The sequence below is a fragment of the Mauremys mutica genome, chromosome 13, assembly GCF_020497125.1.
Source record: "Mauremys mutica isolate MM-2020 ecotype Southern chromosome 13, ASM2049712v1, whole genome shotgun sequence".
Classification (NCBI taxonomy): Eukaryota; Metazoa; Chordata; order Testudines; family Geoemydidae; genus Mauremys; species Mauremys mutica.
The window spans coordinates 2,811,867-2,827,887 of record NC_059084.1 but is presented as its reverse complement, the minus strand read 5'-3'; the positions used below and the strand labels follow the sequence as shown (position 1 = coordinate 2,827,887).

The window sequence follows — 16,021 nt, the reverse complement described above, 5'->3', positions numbered from 1 at the left end:
AAGTGAACACTTCCTGAGCTGGCAGTGCCTGGAACAGCCTGGTGGGTCAGGTTTCACACACACTGGCTGGACACCTGCAGAGCTCTGTGTGTGTCGATCTCTTGAAGCACTCTGACGTTCTCTCCCCAGAGTGTAATGGGAGAGGAAATGACTAAATATTTTCAGGTAGATGAGCGGTCACATCTGCACCAGGAATCAGTCTGGGAACTCAGTGGCTTGGGGGGAGGTTAGACTCCTGACGAATGGTGTAAGTAGCTTTCTGGTTCCCATAGCATCCCTTTCTGCCCTCCCCCAGAGCACTCCGCTTTCTGCAGAGTCAGGGTCTTACCAACACTCTGATCTTTTTCTTGCTCTGCAGACAATGTTTTAGTAGAGCAGAGCCCTCTTTGCAAATTCCTCTCATGGGAATAGACCCCCTAGACTAACACTAGGGTTCAAGGTTGTCACCACTGTATAACTGCATGAGTTAAGTTAGTGTCCTAATCTCCCCAGTCTGGTATGTTTACAGGAGGGAACATCCGTGGGCTTTTTCTGGTCTGCTGGAGAGAGGTCAGCTCTCAGCTAGCCACACCAACTGGACTGGTTAGCTAGTCGGTTCTTTCAGTTCAGCAAGATAAGACAGGGCTGAGTGTGAATTATTTGTCCCAGGTGTGAACAGTTACTTGCCAGGCCAAACCAGCTCCTGTTACTACACCTAGAGAAGCCATTTCAATTGCTAACTTTTAAACACAGCCTTTAAAATAAAAAAAAGAATCTTTCCACCATGCAAAATAGCTTGCGGCAGGACAGAAGCCATTGCCACTGGAAGCCCCTTTAAAATGTCTCTCCAACTAACCATTCAGACTTTCACATCAGCCCTTAAAATGCTGCAGGTGAGTGACTTTTCCAGAAACGTGACTCCAGGTGCCTAGAGCCCAGCCACTCACCAGATCTGCCGCCAGCTTCTCCTCCTCCCAGCCCAAAAACCTCCAAGCACCTAGTACTGTCTAACTTAAACTAAGCCAATAGACACTACACATCTCTACCTCCTCCTCACTGCTGCTAACCCCTTCCACAAGTGCCCTTACCCTGCCCCACTGCTTCCCAGGTGACTGACTGTCCCCTGCTGCACCCCACCCAATGCCATCTGGCCCCGTTTCCAGCAGTTACACACCTAGAAATTAGGTGTTGGTTGAACAGTTAAGGAAATCTGAATATACTAGAAGCTTTGTGCCCTGCAGTAATCTAGAGCCTTTTATTCATTCTTAATACAGTCAATTTTATATCTGAGTTCCTCTGACTGTGCTGTCAGTCCTGAAGGCACCGTGCCATTCAGAACTGCAGCGTAAGGAAGTAGCAGTGCCTAGATAACATAGCAGTGTTCACCTATAGACAAGCATAACTTTCTCGGATGGGAGCAGGGCTCCGAGCAAACAAATTGCCCTTTGCTTCTAGAGTGGCTGATGTCTGTGGTAGGTTTTGATTCAACAAACAAAAAAAAGGAAGGAGGAAATTTGCACCATTCCCTTTTCTGTTGCTGGCCCCTCTCTGTGGGCACCTTGCTTTCTAGTGACATCTGGCGTGTCACTGATCAGGTTGTTTCCACTCAAGCAATCACTCTTCCCCTTGGCCAGCCTGTCCTCTAACATGCTAAAAGGTATTGTCAATTTGTAGCTGCATGGGAGTGTGCTCCCCAACCAATGGGAAGTTGCTGGTGGCATCCTCTGCGTAGCAATAAATGGAGTTGAAGAGCTGTTAAATGAAGCACTTTATTTAAAACAAACCAACCACTGCTAGAAGAGGAGGGCACTCACCCCGGGGTTCTTTGCTCACATGGGTCACCTTCCTTGCCTAAATACAAACCCAGGACCCTGGTTCCCTCAGGGGCACCTTGGATGCTTGCAGTTGATCTCATTGAGACAGAAGATACTTTCCTATATAGCTACCAAGAGGGATGAGCCTTTCTGCAGTGTTTGGCCCTTGTTTAACTTGGTGTGGTTTGTGATAGGCCCAGGCAGGGAATTAAGAAGAGAGGGAGTGTGGGGGAGGATTTTTCCAAAGCACTTAGATGAGTTGGAAGTACAAGTCCCATTCAGTGGGGTTTATGCTCCTAATTCAGGGGCTTCTGCAACTCCTGCCTGACCTCTACAATTAAAATACAGTGGGGGGTTGTGGCCTTTTCTGTTGTGTAAAGGTAGCTGGAAAGGAGTTCCCACCCCCATCTGAAAATCTGGTTTTTTTTCTTTTTTAAGCATTAGAAATTCAGGTCTTGTCTCACCTGCTTTGCTTATCAGATGCTGGGCAACTAGAGAGCTGGTAGGATTGATATCACAAGTGTCGAGGAGCAAATACTGAGCTGTTGAGAGGTATAGTCGGCTTTTAACATTGTTTTTCCTGTTAACAGCTCTAGCTCCAACACCAGATGCAGTTGGCAGGAAAGATGTTTGTTAAAGATTGAAACCCTCTGTCCATGCTTCAGTTACAGGCTGCCAGTGCCTGTTCCAGCTCTCTGGTCCTCCACCACACACAGGGAAGAGGAGACTTGATGTTACTGACTCCTGAGGGAAAAACAGAAACATCCCTGCCTGCCTTCCATATCCCTAGTAAAGTGACAGAAGGTGCCATTGCAGGGACCTGTTGTGGCGCTGAGTGTTGTGTGTACTGTGTGATTTCCCCTTCCATGTACATATCAAAAGGCCTAGCAGGTAGCCTGGAGCTGCTGCTGGAAACCAGCACAGCTTGGGGATCCAGTCAGACACTTCCCACACCTAAGTGTGAACCCCTGCCTTACACGCTCAGAGCGGTTTCCAGCCCATGTGTAAACTCATTCCCGCCTGGAGGGGTTACTGCGCCTTTAGTACCCTGCTGTGGCTGAGGGTCCCTGGAGACTGGCAGTAGGTGCGCTTGGCCTGCACTCAGGCTCTCCAGGAACGCAACAGTTTCATTCTCTTTTCACACCTTCACGGAGGAGGCCAGGATGGCCCCTGCTGAAAGACACTGTTCTCTTCAGGTGGTTTACTCTGTATAAGGACTTGTATACACGTGTAAATGCTGTTTTGTACAGAACTGTGTAAAATAAACAGCAATACCCGGTTACCACGTATCTCCCCCAGTGTGAGTGCGCCTCCGAGCTAGCAGGTCTCCTGGCCTCCCAGGCACGTGGCTTGCAGCTTGTGTGGTCCAAAATTGGCTTTTCTGTCTCCCCCTGAGCCTGGACCTGGTTGTGCTGTGCAGTGAGTGAGTCACCCTGTGGTTCTGTTTCCAGCTCTGCCACTGACTCAGATGTGTTGCTGCTCAAGGAAGTTCATTGTTTCTAGTTCCCTATTTGCCACAGGTTCACTTCTGAACTGAGGAAGGCGAAAGGACGAGAGAATGGGTGGGTGAGCAGGGAGAGGCTGAAATGCACTTAGTGCCGTGGTCAGAGGTGCTGTGCATGTTGCCCATGTCACTTAGCCACCTCAAAATGAGACTGGGGGGCACCCATTGACCCCAGCCTGGCAGCACCATCTGCAGCTGGGTTTGAGTTCAGTAGCAGCCCTCCCCCATGCTCTGCTGAGCCCTGCAGACACTGCTGGTGTGCCTCTTCCCAGCTCTGTGACGGGTTTCAGGCACGCGGTAGCACTAGAGTGGGCTGGTGCTATTTTCAGCATGCTGTGACTTCCTCTCAAGAAGTAATTTTCATAATAGCATTTAAAGTTTATCTTGTAGGAATGTTAAATTGGACGTATTACTTCATCCGCTGGTGAAACGCAGCCCACCCCGGCACAACAGCAGCTAGTTATCAGCGTTCTTATCCAGCAGCACAGGCCAGGAAGGGAGTCGGACTTCACGCCGAAGGAGAAGCCAGGTAGCCAGATCTTGTAAAGGGAAGTGGGATTTACTCATGAATAACCAGGAGCCCAGGGGGTCTCGTGCACAGCTCAGGGAGTAGCCAGCCGACTGGATCCCCGGCTGGGGTAAATCAGCATGGACAGCAATGGAGCGATGCTGATTTGGCAGCTTGGGGGTGGGGATTCTAATTGCTGACAGACACCTGCCCCTCCCCGTACGAAGGAGCTGCTTTTATTCCCCAAAGCAGGAATCGTTTGGCCTAGTTTGGGATTTATGTCTACAACCCACTAATGTGCCGGGGCAGGCTAGCCCTGCCTCTCAGTAGATACCATAGCTGCATAACCAGGCACAACACCAACATTGACACACAAACTTCTGGACCCAAAGTTGCAGCTCTTTATTGTAAATCCAGGTGGAGGGCAATGAACGCTGCCTGCTAAGAACCAACACTGCCCAGTCTGTCCCCAGTGCCCTGGAGCGTACTGTGCATGGCAACTGGCTGGGAGGCTGCTGGGTCCTGCTGCACCAGCTGACTGAGAAGTGCCCATGGGCTGCAGCGGACAGGCTGGAAGCTGTGACTGGAGCCAGGTGTGGGGTTTGGGGTTGCCCTGGCAGTCCCCTGCGCTGCTCAGCAGGTTTGCTCCTCTCTGATGGGGTGGCCCTTTTTTCTGCTTGGCCACTTTGGGAGATGAGGGGCACCAAAACCCTTTTTCACTGTGGCTGGCAAAATGGCTCAGGTTGCAATGCTGACCTGTAGGCAAGGGGGAGCCATGTTGTCCCTAAGGGATGAGGCAGGGCTTCTTCAGGCCTGAGGCCACCAATGTACCTGCCACCTCCAACAACTAGAGGAGCCTGAATGTTCCCAATGTTCCTGCTGTTCCAACCCGGCCCCGTCGTTTTCTACACAGCTGCTGTGGCGGGACACCTGAAGGGAGCAGCTTGTGAGGCAGGCCCCCCTCAACTTTCACAGGGCACGCGGTTCCCAGCAGGGGGCGGCCAGCACCCTGTCTTCTCCCAAGTCCACCGCCAATCCATGAAACAGGAACGCTCCGCTCGCCCCACGGCTGCTGACCTGCGCAGTCCTTCCCCGCACGGACACATGGGTCTGTGGTGGGCTCAGGGAGCCAGAAACCTAGAGGCCTGGCCCCAGGCTATGAAGGCATGGTGGGGAGAGTAGCCAGGGGCTCGAGGGGAGCTGTGTGGCCCCCCACCCCCAACGGGGCTGGAGCACTGTGTAGGGAGCGGCCGCCCCCTCCTTCCTCTTGGCTCGTGTGCTCAGTGGCAGTTCTGACAGCGGGGATGGCAAGCAACGCCGTTCAGCCTGCAGCGGCAGCCACCACTGGTATCGCCCGAGCCCTGGGGAGAGGAGAGCAGAGATGATGCACACGCAGGCGGTGGAGGGAGGAGTAAGAGGCAGTCAGGACGTGGGACTGGGAGCGAGGCATGCGTGCTAGGCTGCTGGCAGGGCTGAGCTTTGGGCAGGCAAGGCTCTTGGCACTGGAGGTGGGGAATCACATTTCCCTTCCCTTTGTGAGGTGGGAGAGGAAGGAAAATGTAATGGGGGGAGCACTGGAAGCAACTCCCCACTCCTGCAGCCAGCTGAGCTGTGAGCCATGGCTCCTGCACCCGCCAGCCACTCCAGCATCCTGGGGCCAGCTGTGTGCAGCAGCAGTTAGTCATTTAAATGGTCACAATTAGGCTTCAGAGTGAACAGCCCTGCTGCGTCCAGTGGTTCATGCCTCTCTGAGCATGTGGGGTGGGCTGTTTGCAGACTGGAGAAGGCAGAGCCGCAGGAGCTTGTGTTGAGCAGGTTTTTTTAATTCTGGGGCAAGCGACTCTGCAGAATGGCAGGATTCCCCAGGTTGAACCTACAGTCGCACGTGCTGGTTCATGCTCCAAACCTACCGCTGGCCCCCAGCGTGGCCCCTTGGTCACCCAGCAGATCTCCGTGTGACAGACAGTGCAGCGGATCCAGTCACAGCCGTCCTTCTTCTGGACAACGATCTTACAGGTGGGACAGTACATGGCCTCCCCGCTCTGGACCATCGTCTGAAAGGAGAGGTGGGAGCTGATGGCCCTGGCTTCCCATTCCTACCCTGGATCCCCAGCAGGGCCACCTAAGACACTCCGTGGGATTTGCCCTTTGCAGCGGCTGGGCTGCCCCGAGCTCAGAATCATTGGACTGGTCGCTTTACCTGGCTCTCTAAAGCCGATACGCCCCCCATTTTGGACTATTGCACCCACCGGGTAGCAGAATGCCCAGCAGCCGAGCCATGCGAGCCCCTGTTGGTGCCGTCACATTCCCCTGGTCTGGCAGTGGCAAGCCGGGGCGTTCACCTATCTCCCACTCTCTACAACCCCCTGCTGTCTGGTCAGTGCATTTCCTAAAGCAGCAGCAAGGGCTGAGGATAGTCACACGACTTTATTTACTGTTAAATCTGCTGTGCCTCCCTGGCCATGCGTTCAGTGCTGGCCTGCAGCCCCCATCCCCCTATATCATTGGCATCCCACAAAAGGGCCAGGCCAGAGCGGGCTCTTACCGTCAGCATCTCGGTGGTCTGCCTGGCAGTCTGGTCATTCTCAGCCCGGACCTTGAGGTCGTCCTGATACTCCTTGCAGTTCTTGTTCTTGTGAATGGCCTGGGGAGAGCATGCTGGTAGTTCACCAGGCTCTAACATGCCTCCTCTAGCAGGTGCTACAGCCTGGCCGTGCTGCTCCCCAGCTCAGGGGCCAGCACAGGTCCCGTCCCCACAGCTACAGCAACTGTGCCTAGGGGAACGCATCTCCTCCAACACAAGCCTGGGGTCACGGAGATGGAGTGGGACCCCGGGTACCCCCTCACACTGCAGGGCAGGGCCAGCATACACATTCCATGCCTCTTTTGTGGGGCAAGGAGAAGTGACCAGAGTTGAGGGGCAGATCAGAGTGAGCTGGGGCTGGCTCCAGGAGAGGGATGGAGCACAGGGCAGTGGCGATGGGCCTGTTAGCACCTCTAGGAATGCTGGTCTCTTTTCCATCTACCTCTGTCCTGGGGAGGCTGAGGGGCCATGGCAGGCAGCATGTGACACCATGGCTCTAGGACATGCCTTGAACACGCTGCTCCTTCTGGGCTCGTCTAAAGCCCTGGGCGGGGCCTTCGCCAGTTCCGGGGCAGCCATGCTGCACTAGGACGGAGCAGGGCTCGTGAACTTGGTCACTGCTGCCACACAGTTCAAAGGCCACCAGCTGCTTTAAAGCTGGATCCCCCTCCTGCTGGTACCAGGATCCCCCCCACCCCTTCCCCAAATACAGCCATACCCCATGGCACCTGGTGTCGCAGAGCCCAGCTGGCTCTGAACTCGCCTCCAGCCATTCTGGCCTCTCAGCCTGGGAAGCTGCAAAGAGGCTGGGGCAGAGGCAGGTGGCCTCTCACCTTGCAGAGCAGGCAGTTCACCTCCTGGCACACGGGGCAGGCAAACTCGTTCACGTCATCCTCGAAGATGCACCAGCCCCGGCAATCCGTGGTCTTGCAGTGGTAGCTGGACCGGCTGCGGTTCTCGGCGATGGAGACGCCCAGGTCCAGGAAGTGCTGGTATTCGGCAGAGCTCAGCAGCTGTGAGTGGGACCCAACCCTTTCCGTCAGCGCGGAGACTCGTAACAGCCCCATCCTCCACATCCCCCTGCTCCCTCACAAAGTAGCTGCCCCAGTCCCCCTGCTCTAGCCCGGCCACGCTGGCACGCCATCGCTGTCTTGGGTTGTGTCCAGCCTCAGCTGTGCCTGCAGCTCCTACCCCTGGCTCTGTCCCCTCCTGCTCCCGCCCCCTGGCCCCTACCGCTTTGATCTCCCGCTCCAGCAGCTGTCCCGTGCAGGAGTACTTCTCGTCGATGTACGGGCAGGACACCTCAGGCTCCGGGCTGTTCAGTATCGTCCCCTTCAGACAGTCCCTGGAGGGAGCCAGGGGTCAGAGGAGACACCGGCAAGGCACAAGCTGCTTGAAGACGGGGTCACCTAGGGGCCAACCGAGGCAGCAGCAGAGCCAGGCCTGAGGTAAGGAGAGGAATCCCGCCAGCAGACCGGGCCCCTGGATAACCCAGGGGAGCGTCCGCTGCCTGCCTGGGGCCCCAGTCCCTGGGTGGGGACAGAGCGATTGGCTCCTTTCCACCTACCTGCAGACTGGCAGCCCACGTGGGACTGACTGGTACAGAAGCAGGCAGCCCAGCAATCAGCACTGGAGGCGGGTTCGTGGCTGCAGGGCACAGGGCTGGTAGGTGGCTAATTGATGGCAGGTGCCCGTAAAGGAGGAGGGCTGAGGGGCAGCAGAGAGGATGGAGCAGGGTGGTGATGATTGCATCCCTGCTCCGGCACGGGGGCCCGTCAGCGCCCAGCACACCGTCTCCAGTCCCGTTTTCTCCTACTCGGGGGCCGGTTTGAAGCCTTTGGGTCGAGCGGGAGCACAATCCCGCCTGGGCCTGGGCCCACGGGGCTGGGTTAAGATGTGATGAACGCCATGGCGGGGGAGGGGCCTGGACATACTGCTTTTCCCTTCCTGCGAGTGGTTCCTGTCTGGCAGAGCCCCCGCTCCCCACAGATTTTTGGGTAGCCCAGGCCAGTCCGTCCACCCTACACAGCAGGGCCAGGCTAAGGCAGCTAGAGCAAGAGCATAGACTGTTAACATGATTCAACCAGGCTAGTTCCCTGTCATGCTACCGATCTTTGGCCATACGGGGCACCTTGCCGATGCCCTCTCCGTTGGCAAGCGAGCCGGGGAAACGCTTTCTGTCTTCGCGCGGCCCAGCTGGGCAGCTCTTCCAGCCAGGGGTGTGCAACCAGGCGCTCTAGCCCAGACACACAAACCAGCTGGCAAAGCCTAGGAGGGTCTGAGGCAGGTAAGGTTCCCGGGTTGGAGGCCAGACAGGGGTGGGCGCAGGCCGGCTGGGCGGGAGAGGGGCTGGGGCAGAGGCCAGCCGGCTGGGCGGGAGAGGGGCGGAGGCTCCCAGGGCAGAAGCCAGACAGGAGAGGGAACCGGGGCAGAGGCCGGCTGGCTGGGTGGGAATGGGCCCGGGACTCCTGGGCGCAGGCCGGCTGGGCGGGAGAGGGGCTGGGGCAGAGGCCAGCCGGCTGGGTGGGAATGGGCCCAGGACTCCTGGGCGCAGGCTGGCTGGGCGGGAGAGGGGCTGGGGCAGAGGCCGGCCGGCTGGGTGGGAAAGGGGCCAGGGTTAGGGCAGACCCACCTGCAGAAGGAGTGCAGGCACTCCCGGAGGGTCACCCCCTCTCCAGGCTGCAGGGTCACAAAGCAGATGGGACATTCAATCACTTCATCGGCAGGCACCAGGCTCTGCCCGTCCACCTGCAGGAGGTGCTGGTAGTTCTCGATCTTCTGCTGCTCTCTCACCTTGGCAGACAGACCAACCAGTGTCAACAGGAGGGTCTGGTGGGAGGGGCACTTCGCTTACATTTCCTATCAGGAACCTTGACCCCTACGGGGCTGTGCCCTCGCCTCTCTACACCACCCCAGCTGAATCCCCCACTGCTGAATGCTCTGTGCCGCGGGGATTCCCCAGGGTTGCAGGGACAGTGAAAGGGCCTCCCAGAGCAATGGCCAGGGAAGGGAAGGGACCTGACCCCATGCTTTGTGCTCCAGCTGTTCTGGGCTGGCAGTCTGTCCCCTAGGGATGGTTACAGCCTGGGTGTAAGTTAGAGCAGTCCCTGGGCTGCTCCAACTTACCCCAGGAACCAAGCCAGCCCCTTGGCCATCCCACGACACTGGAAGGTTTGGTGCTATGAGAACAAAGCCACAAGAAGCCAGGGCTCACCTGCTAGGTGGAGAGCCCCATTCAGCGGCAGGGGGGCTACTGCTTCCTCCAACCCATCTCAAACCAGGGCTTGTTTTCAGAGTGTCCTCTCAGCCTCCCTCCCTGTCTGTCTCTGATAAATCGTGCCCAAGCTCAGCCCCACCCCAGCCTGGCCAGGGGGATGGGGGAGGGGAAGTAATTAGTATCCCAGCAGCGACTTCCAGCCATTGATGGATTTCAGAGCTGTCCAGGGGGGAACTAAGGCCCAGATCACCCAAATGATTTGGGCACCTCAACCAATCAGTAAGTGACTTGCCCCCAGGGCAGCTGTGGCAGGGCCTGGACCCTCCTCCCTCCGCTCAGGCCTGCTCCTTTGGAGTCACTGCAAAAGCTTCATGCAAATAAACAGAGGGGGGAGGGGCTCAGCCTCCTCTGCCATCACCAGGCGCCCGCAGCTCTCCCTTGGGTGCCCACCCTGTGACGGGAGCTTTCCCACCCCACGCTGCTTCGTTAAAACCAGGAGCAACACGCAGCTGCAGCCTTCCAGGTCCATTGCAGCTGGCCACTGCAAGCTGCACCTCCCTGCCCCGCACTGGCTCCGTGTTGCTGAGGGGATGGCCCGCGGCAGGGCCCAGCTGGGGCAGGCCCCTTGGCAGCATGGCATGAAGGCTGGAAAGAACCCAGAAATAAGGCTCTTCTGGCTCTGGTGCAAAGCGCGGCTGGCCCTGGCGAGCTCTGGGCTACGGGCCCCACTGCTGGAGATCAGGCACCGCGAGCGGCTGGACCTGCCTGGGGCCAGGAGAGAGGGTGGGGCCCCTGCCTCCCCAGAGCAGCCTGGGAGCGACGGGCCCCCCGGCAGGCCCCGCTCTCACTCCCGAGCCAGACGGAGGCCAGTGCTAGCCACCCCGTGCCTCCCAGCTCAGCAGGGGTGAGGCTAGCGTAACGCTGTGCTCCTGAGTCCTCCTGCCACGGGCTAGACAAGCCCTATCAGCCTCGGGGAGAACCGATGCCCCTGACGAGCGCCCCGGGGCCCTGTGCAGCTGAGCCTAGAGGAAGAGGGGAAGAACCAGTGACCCCCATCCCCACCTCCTGGTCAGTCTCTGTGCAGGGACCCCTGTGCTAAGAGACGCCCCAAGGGACCAGCCTCGTGGAGCCAGGGCAGGGTGCTGCACCGGGAGCCGCATTACAACAGTGGCTTACGGCGACAGTGCACAAGGCAGGATCTGCCCCGGCAGCCAGTGGCGGCACTCAGCAGCCGCGACTCCCCAGCATCCCGGCCTCCAACCTGTTGGTACTGCCACATGGCTTCCTCCTCGTTCCTCATCCTCGCCAGCTCCTCCTCGTCCGGCTGGTAAGCCGCGGGCACCGCGTAGTCCTTGGGCCGCTCCTTGCAGCAGATCTCGCAGCCGGGGCGGGTGGGCTTGTTGACATAGGTGCAGCTCGGACAGACCCAGCCGACCTAGGAACAGCCCCGGTGAGAACACGGGAGGTGAAAGAAATGAGCCAGAGGGGGGCGTTGGCGCCCCGCAACTGGGGCTCTCTTACCTTGGGGGGTTCAGGGGGCAGGGCGGCTTCCACCTGAGAGAGCTCATGCCTCAGCTCCTCCATGCACAGGCTGTCCTGCGCCCCTCCGAGCCCTGCGTCCGCCGGTTCCTGGCTCCCACGAGGCTGCAGGCTAATGTCTCCGAAGCCCAGTTCTAGAGGGAGGGGAGAGGGAGGGAGTTGCAGACAGGAGACAGATCTCCCTGCTGCTCCCACGCGCTCTGGCCGTCTCTCCAGAGCCAGCACTCGGTGCAGCCCCGGATTTCAGCGCCTCTTCCTTGCCGTCGCCCCGCAAGGGACGTCTCCTCCTGAGACCAGCGCTGGCCCTCTGCCCTGGGGAGCAATCCTCAGCTGCAAGTCCAGCAGTCCCCGCTGCTTCCTGCCCGCTGGAATTCCCCAGTGCCAGGCTCTGCCTTTGGGGCTCCTCTCGGCCGCTCCCCCAGCCTCACCTGCCAGGACTCGGCGCTGCCGCTCCCTCTGGAATGTCTCTTTGCTGAGCTTGGCCTCTTTGGCAGACCTGAGGTAGAGATAGGCCATGTCACCATCTCGCTGGATGCCGTTGTAGTGCAGGGTCTCCTGGTCTCCGGGGAGCCTCTTGCCCACCACCCACTGCTGAACGCTGGGTGGGAAGCCGTAGTGGAGGAAAACCTGGGCCAGGAGACATGAAGAGACACCGAGGGCCTCGTTCAGAACCAGGTGCTGTTGAGGGCAGTCGCTCAGTGACCTTACGCTGGCGCCCACCGGCAACAGGTGCCAGCAGATCACGCCGCACGAACCAAGGCGAGCAGAGGGCAGCCCACGAAGGGGGTGTCAGTAAAAGGACAGATACTGCAGTCAGCTGGCAGGCTACTTGGTGCCAATGAGGCGGCTCCGCCTGCGAGGTTGGTGATCACACACACACACCCCTGCAGCTGGCAGCGTTCGAGGCAGACAGAGCAGAGGGCTGCAGGACCGCACTAGCAGCCCGTGGACTGGCACGTGGAGAGAGACCACCAGCCCTGGCATTCACACCTGCTCTCAGGAGCCCCCTCCCTAAGCCTGGACCCACCGCCAGGCTCACTCTGCTGCTCCGTTGCGTAGCCTGGAGGCGGCGACACGTGGGGCTGTCTTGCTCACACTCTGCAGGGTCCCCTGTGCGAGGCCACAGGGCTCACCCCACTCTGTGCCATCGGTGCCCCCAGCGCCAGCGCACAGGCCCGTACCATGTCCTTCAGAGAAGCCACAGTCATATGAGGATTGACTTGCAGGTAGATGGGGACTGTGGTCATCTGGGCATCCTCCACTCCCACCCACAAGCTGAAAGAAGAGAGGCAGTGAGAGCAGCTCTGGTGTCCCTCCTGCCCTCCCCGAGGTCCCACCGCAAGGTGTGTGCCTGGCTCCCGGCGCCTGCCTCAGTCGCTCAGCCTGCAGCTCACGTGCTCCTGCTTTCTGTCATTCCCGTCCTCCTGCTCACGCAGCCCAGTCACCTCCTCCCGGCTGCTGGTCTGGGGAAGGAGCTGGGAAGGGAAAAGCCATCGCCTCATCCTTCCCTACTGAGCCCAGGGCTGGCCCCTCGTGGTTCCACACAGCTGCAGACCTGACAAGGAGCTTTGACCCAGGGCCCATCAGAGCAACAGGTGCAGCCTCCCCCGCTGGAGCCAAAGCCCTAGGTCAGGGGTGGGCAGAGGTGAAAGTAAGCTGGTACGGTCTGGTACGGCGTACCGGCAAGAGCCAGTATGCTGTGCCGGACCGCACCAGCTTCCGCAGCCAGGATTAAAAGGGCTCTGGGATCCCCACAGCGGCGGGGAGCCCAGAGCCCTTTAAATCCTGCCCGCAGCTCTGGCGGCCGGGCTGGGGCCGGGATTTAAAGGGCTTGGAGCTCCCTGCAGTCGTGGGAGCTCCGGGCCCTTTAAATCCCAGCCCGGCAAGGCTCGGGGATCCCACAGCTGCCTTTAAATCCCAGCTGGAGCTGCAGTGGGAATTTGAAGGGCCTGGAGCTCCATGGTGGCCGGAGCCCCAGGCCCTTTAATTTGCCTGTGAGCCCCGGGGGCTCCCAGCCACCTCTGCAGCTGCGAGCCCCGGGTTGATTTAAAGGTCCTGGGGCTCCCAGCCACAGCTGCTGCCCCAGGGCCTTTAAATCTTGACAGGCCCCGCCCCTTCCCGTTGAGGCCACACCCCCTGCAGGACTCCAGCAGTACCGGTAAGTCCTGTAAGTTACTTTCACCCCTGCCTGAGGGCCACATCGGGTTTCCGAAATTGTATGGAGGGCCGGTTAAGGGAGGCTGTGCCTCCCCAAACAGCCAGGCGTGGCCTGGCCCCTGCCCCCTATCCGACCCCACCCCCCGCTGCTTCTCGCCCCCTGATGGCCCACCTGGGACTCCTGCCCCATCCAACCCCCCTGCTTCCTCTCCCCTGACCGCCCCAGGACCTCCCACCCCTGACTGCCCCCTGCCGCCCCATCCAACCCCCCACTCCTTCCTGACTGCCCCCATTCAACTGTGCCACCCCCATCCACACCCCCGGCCCCGACCACCACCCCGAACTCCCCTGCCCTCTATCCAACCCCCCTGCTCCCTGCCCCCTTACCGCGCCGCCCGGAGTACCAGGCCAGGCAGCCGCGCCACCGTGCAGCTCAGACATCGGGTCAGGTCGGGCTCTGCAGCTGCGCTGCCCCCGGAGCTCACAGCCCCGCCGCCCAGAGCATTGCACCAGCGGCGGGGCGAGCTGAGGCTGCAGGGGAGGGGGAACAGCAGGGGAGGGGCCGGGGGCAGCTTCCCAGGCCAGGAGCTCAGGGGCCAGGCAGGAGGGTCCCGCGGGCTGGATGCCCGAGGTCCTTCACGTCTCCTGTGGACTAGTCACTAGAGGGAGGCCAAGCCCCATTGCCTCCTGGCCTGGTCACACCTCACCCTGGAGCTGCCCCCAGGGTATGGAGTGAAGGGGGCCAGGGCCACAGGACGGAGACCCAAGAGCTGCAGTGAGGATTTTCCCCCCCACACTCTGGGGATTGAGCAGCCCCACCCCAGCCCCCTGAATCTCCTGCTGTCGAGTCTCTCGGAGCAGTGGCCTAACACGCCCTTTCAAGGGACAGTGACCACGGTTGGCCACCATTCCCATTGCCCCGAGGCCCACGGGTGGCACCCACCTGATTTCCTTTGTGGGGTAGGCCTCCGGCTTCACCTGCACCGTGACGGGCGCCCGCTGCTCGGCCAGCCAGCCAGCACACTCCAGTGCCAGCTCCTTGTGCCCTCCCTCGATGGCCTCAGCCAGCTTCAGGGCCAGCTCCTCTGCTACAGACAAGAGACCAGGCTGGCCTGGGTCCTACTGGGGGGGTCTCCTGGTTCAGGGCCAGGGCAGGACCTGCTCAAAGAGCCATGTGGGCTCCAGCTAGGGCCTGGCAGGGGAGCTGCTGGGAGCTGTTTGTGCTCAAGTTGCTAATTACCATAGACGAATATCATTATTTAGATTTATGCAAAGATTAAGAGCGGCCCCTCCACGGCTCTGGGGGCTCCCGTTAACAAACGGCAGCCCCACACTGAGCTGCCTCGCAGAACAATGAATCCCCCTCCCGACAGACATCAGCTTTCTCTGCCCCCCATCTCCGCCAGCGCCTCCTGCAGCAGGGACGCTTGGGGATGTACAGGCCAAACCTCCGGGCACCTGCAGGCGTTCCCCAAGACCCCCACACGGAGGGGCTTCCTCGGACGCCCCAGTGACCCCACCTTTCTTCGTCGTCTCCTCCACGTATTTTGTCCCCATGGCAGCAGAATCCCGGGGCTGTTTAAAGCAAACAGAAGCATGTCAAACCCGGGCTGGGGGAGCGGGGCCGGATGGCGGGGGCGCTGGGAGCCCGGTGCAGGGACCCCAGAGCCCAGCCGCCCAGGGCGAGGGCGCGGTGCTGCCAGCCTCCCCCAGAGGCAGCGGGAGAGTCCGGGGCTCCCCGGGGCGCTGGGCTGGGCTAGGCGTGGCCAGGGCAGGCGAGCCGGGTAGGGTCAGGTGCACCCTCCCTTCCCACTAGCCAGGCACCCGCTTAGCTCTCCCCACTCGTGCCCCAGAGCTGCCTCTTGTGTTCTCCAGTGTGCATTACGCCTGCTCCGGCCCACTCCAGCCTACCCTGGGCCCAGCAGCCCCCTGCTCCCACAGCGAGGCCTGTCCCGGCGCGGATGTAGGGGCCCAGCGGCTGCCTCGCCCTCTTTTTAAAAGTGCTTTCCCAGGGGCCGTGGGGGCCTGTTTGTTTCCCTGCAGGAGTCAGCCCAGCCCTGGACCAGCCCAGGTGCAGGCTGCGCTTTCAGGATATTGTGCCTCCAGCCAGGCCATGCTGGGGTGAGTCCCTGCCCTGCATGCCTCAGACACGGATCCCCGGTACTGCCGGAGGCTGGACGGACGAGGCCAGAAAAGCGCTGACAGCGAGCTGGGCACTGCGCATCACCCAGCCCTGCTGACCTTCCAACCCCAGCCACATTGGCCAGCTGCCCTGGGATCGAGCTGGGTCAGCACCGGCAGGCCCTGCCGTTCGCTGAGCTGGGGCTCTGCCCCGAGCGCAGCCCCCACTGGCCCATGGAGCGGGAAGCGAGCGAGCGATCCCTGCATGTGGCTCCGCACAGGCCTGGCAGACCTCTCCCCCCAGCACACGGCAGCAGGAAGAGGAACTCGGCAGCAGGGAAGCCCGGCAGGCACAAAAAACCCCACACCGCCAGGCTGGAGAGCAAAAGCCACCCCCCGAGCGTCCGACCTGCCTGGCTCACTTACCTCCCGGAGCCCTGCCACGGGGGGCTCACGCTGGGCAGGGGTCAGGGCCAGCTGAGAGCTCACCACTGACTGAAGTGAAAACCGAAAGCAGAAGCGGAGAGATGAGGAAGTGGAGCCCAGGCCTTGAAACAGGGCAGGGCTGAGAGCAACAGGAACGAAACCGCAGAAGCAG

At 60.1% G+C, this 16,021-nt stretch overlaps 1 protein-coding gene across 5 annotated transcripts; it reads right to left on the bottom strand.

The window, feature by feature from the left end:
* Window positions 1-4,183: 4,183 nt before the first annotated feature.
* RBCK1 (RANBP2-type and C3HC4-type zinc finger containing 1) lies at window positions 4,184-16,021 on the bottom strand. Of its 5 annotated transcripts, none has more exons than XM_044985938.1 (13): window positions 15,850-16,021; window positions 14,823-14,877; window positions 14,246-14,390; window positions 12,279-12,420; window positions 11,574-11,772; window positions 11,128-11,279; window positions 10,868-11,041; window positions 9,022-9,182; window positions 7,623-7,734; window positions 7,223-7,402; window positions 6,351-6,449; window positions 5,716-5,859; window positions 4,184-5,166 (listed from the first exon to the last, which is right to left on the bottom strand). In XM_044985938.1, exons 2-13 carry the CDS (start codon window positions 14,857-14,859, stop codon window positions 5,086-5,088), a joined length of 1,626 nt encoding a protein of 541 aa, XP_044841873.1. In that variant the 5' UTR covers window positions 14,860-14,877; window positions 15,850-16,021; the 3' UTR covers window positions 4,184-5,085. The 5 variants fall into 5 exon arrangements, with proteins under 5 accessions (XP_044841873.1, XP_044841871.1, XP_044841872.1 ...); XM_044985936.1 differs by lacking the exon at window positions 15,850-16,021 and adding an exon at window positions 15,544-15,709; XM_044985937.1 differs by lacking the exon at window positions 15,850-16,021 and adding an exon at window positions 15,544-15,709 and having other exon boundaries at window positions 12,327-12,420.

Bases quoted from the DNA above. Each gene is read 5' to 3' on its own strand.
- RBCK1 (XM_044985936.1), bottom strand. From the start codon at position 15,690: ATGCAGGGATCGCTCGCTCGCTTCCCGCTCCATGGGCCAGTGGGGGCT. The intron at 11,773-12,278 runs GTGAGCCCTGTG...CTCCTGGCCCAG, and splicing joins CACCGATGGCACAGAGTGGG to GTTTTCCTCCACTACGGCTT. The intron at 6,450-7,222 runs GTGAGAGGCCAC...TGCTCTCCCCAG, and splicing joins TGAACTGCCTGCTCTGCAAG to GCCATTCACAAGAACAAGAA.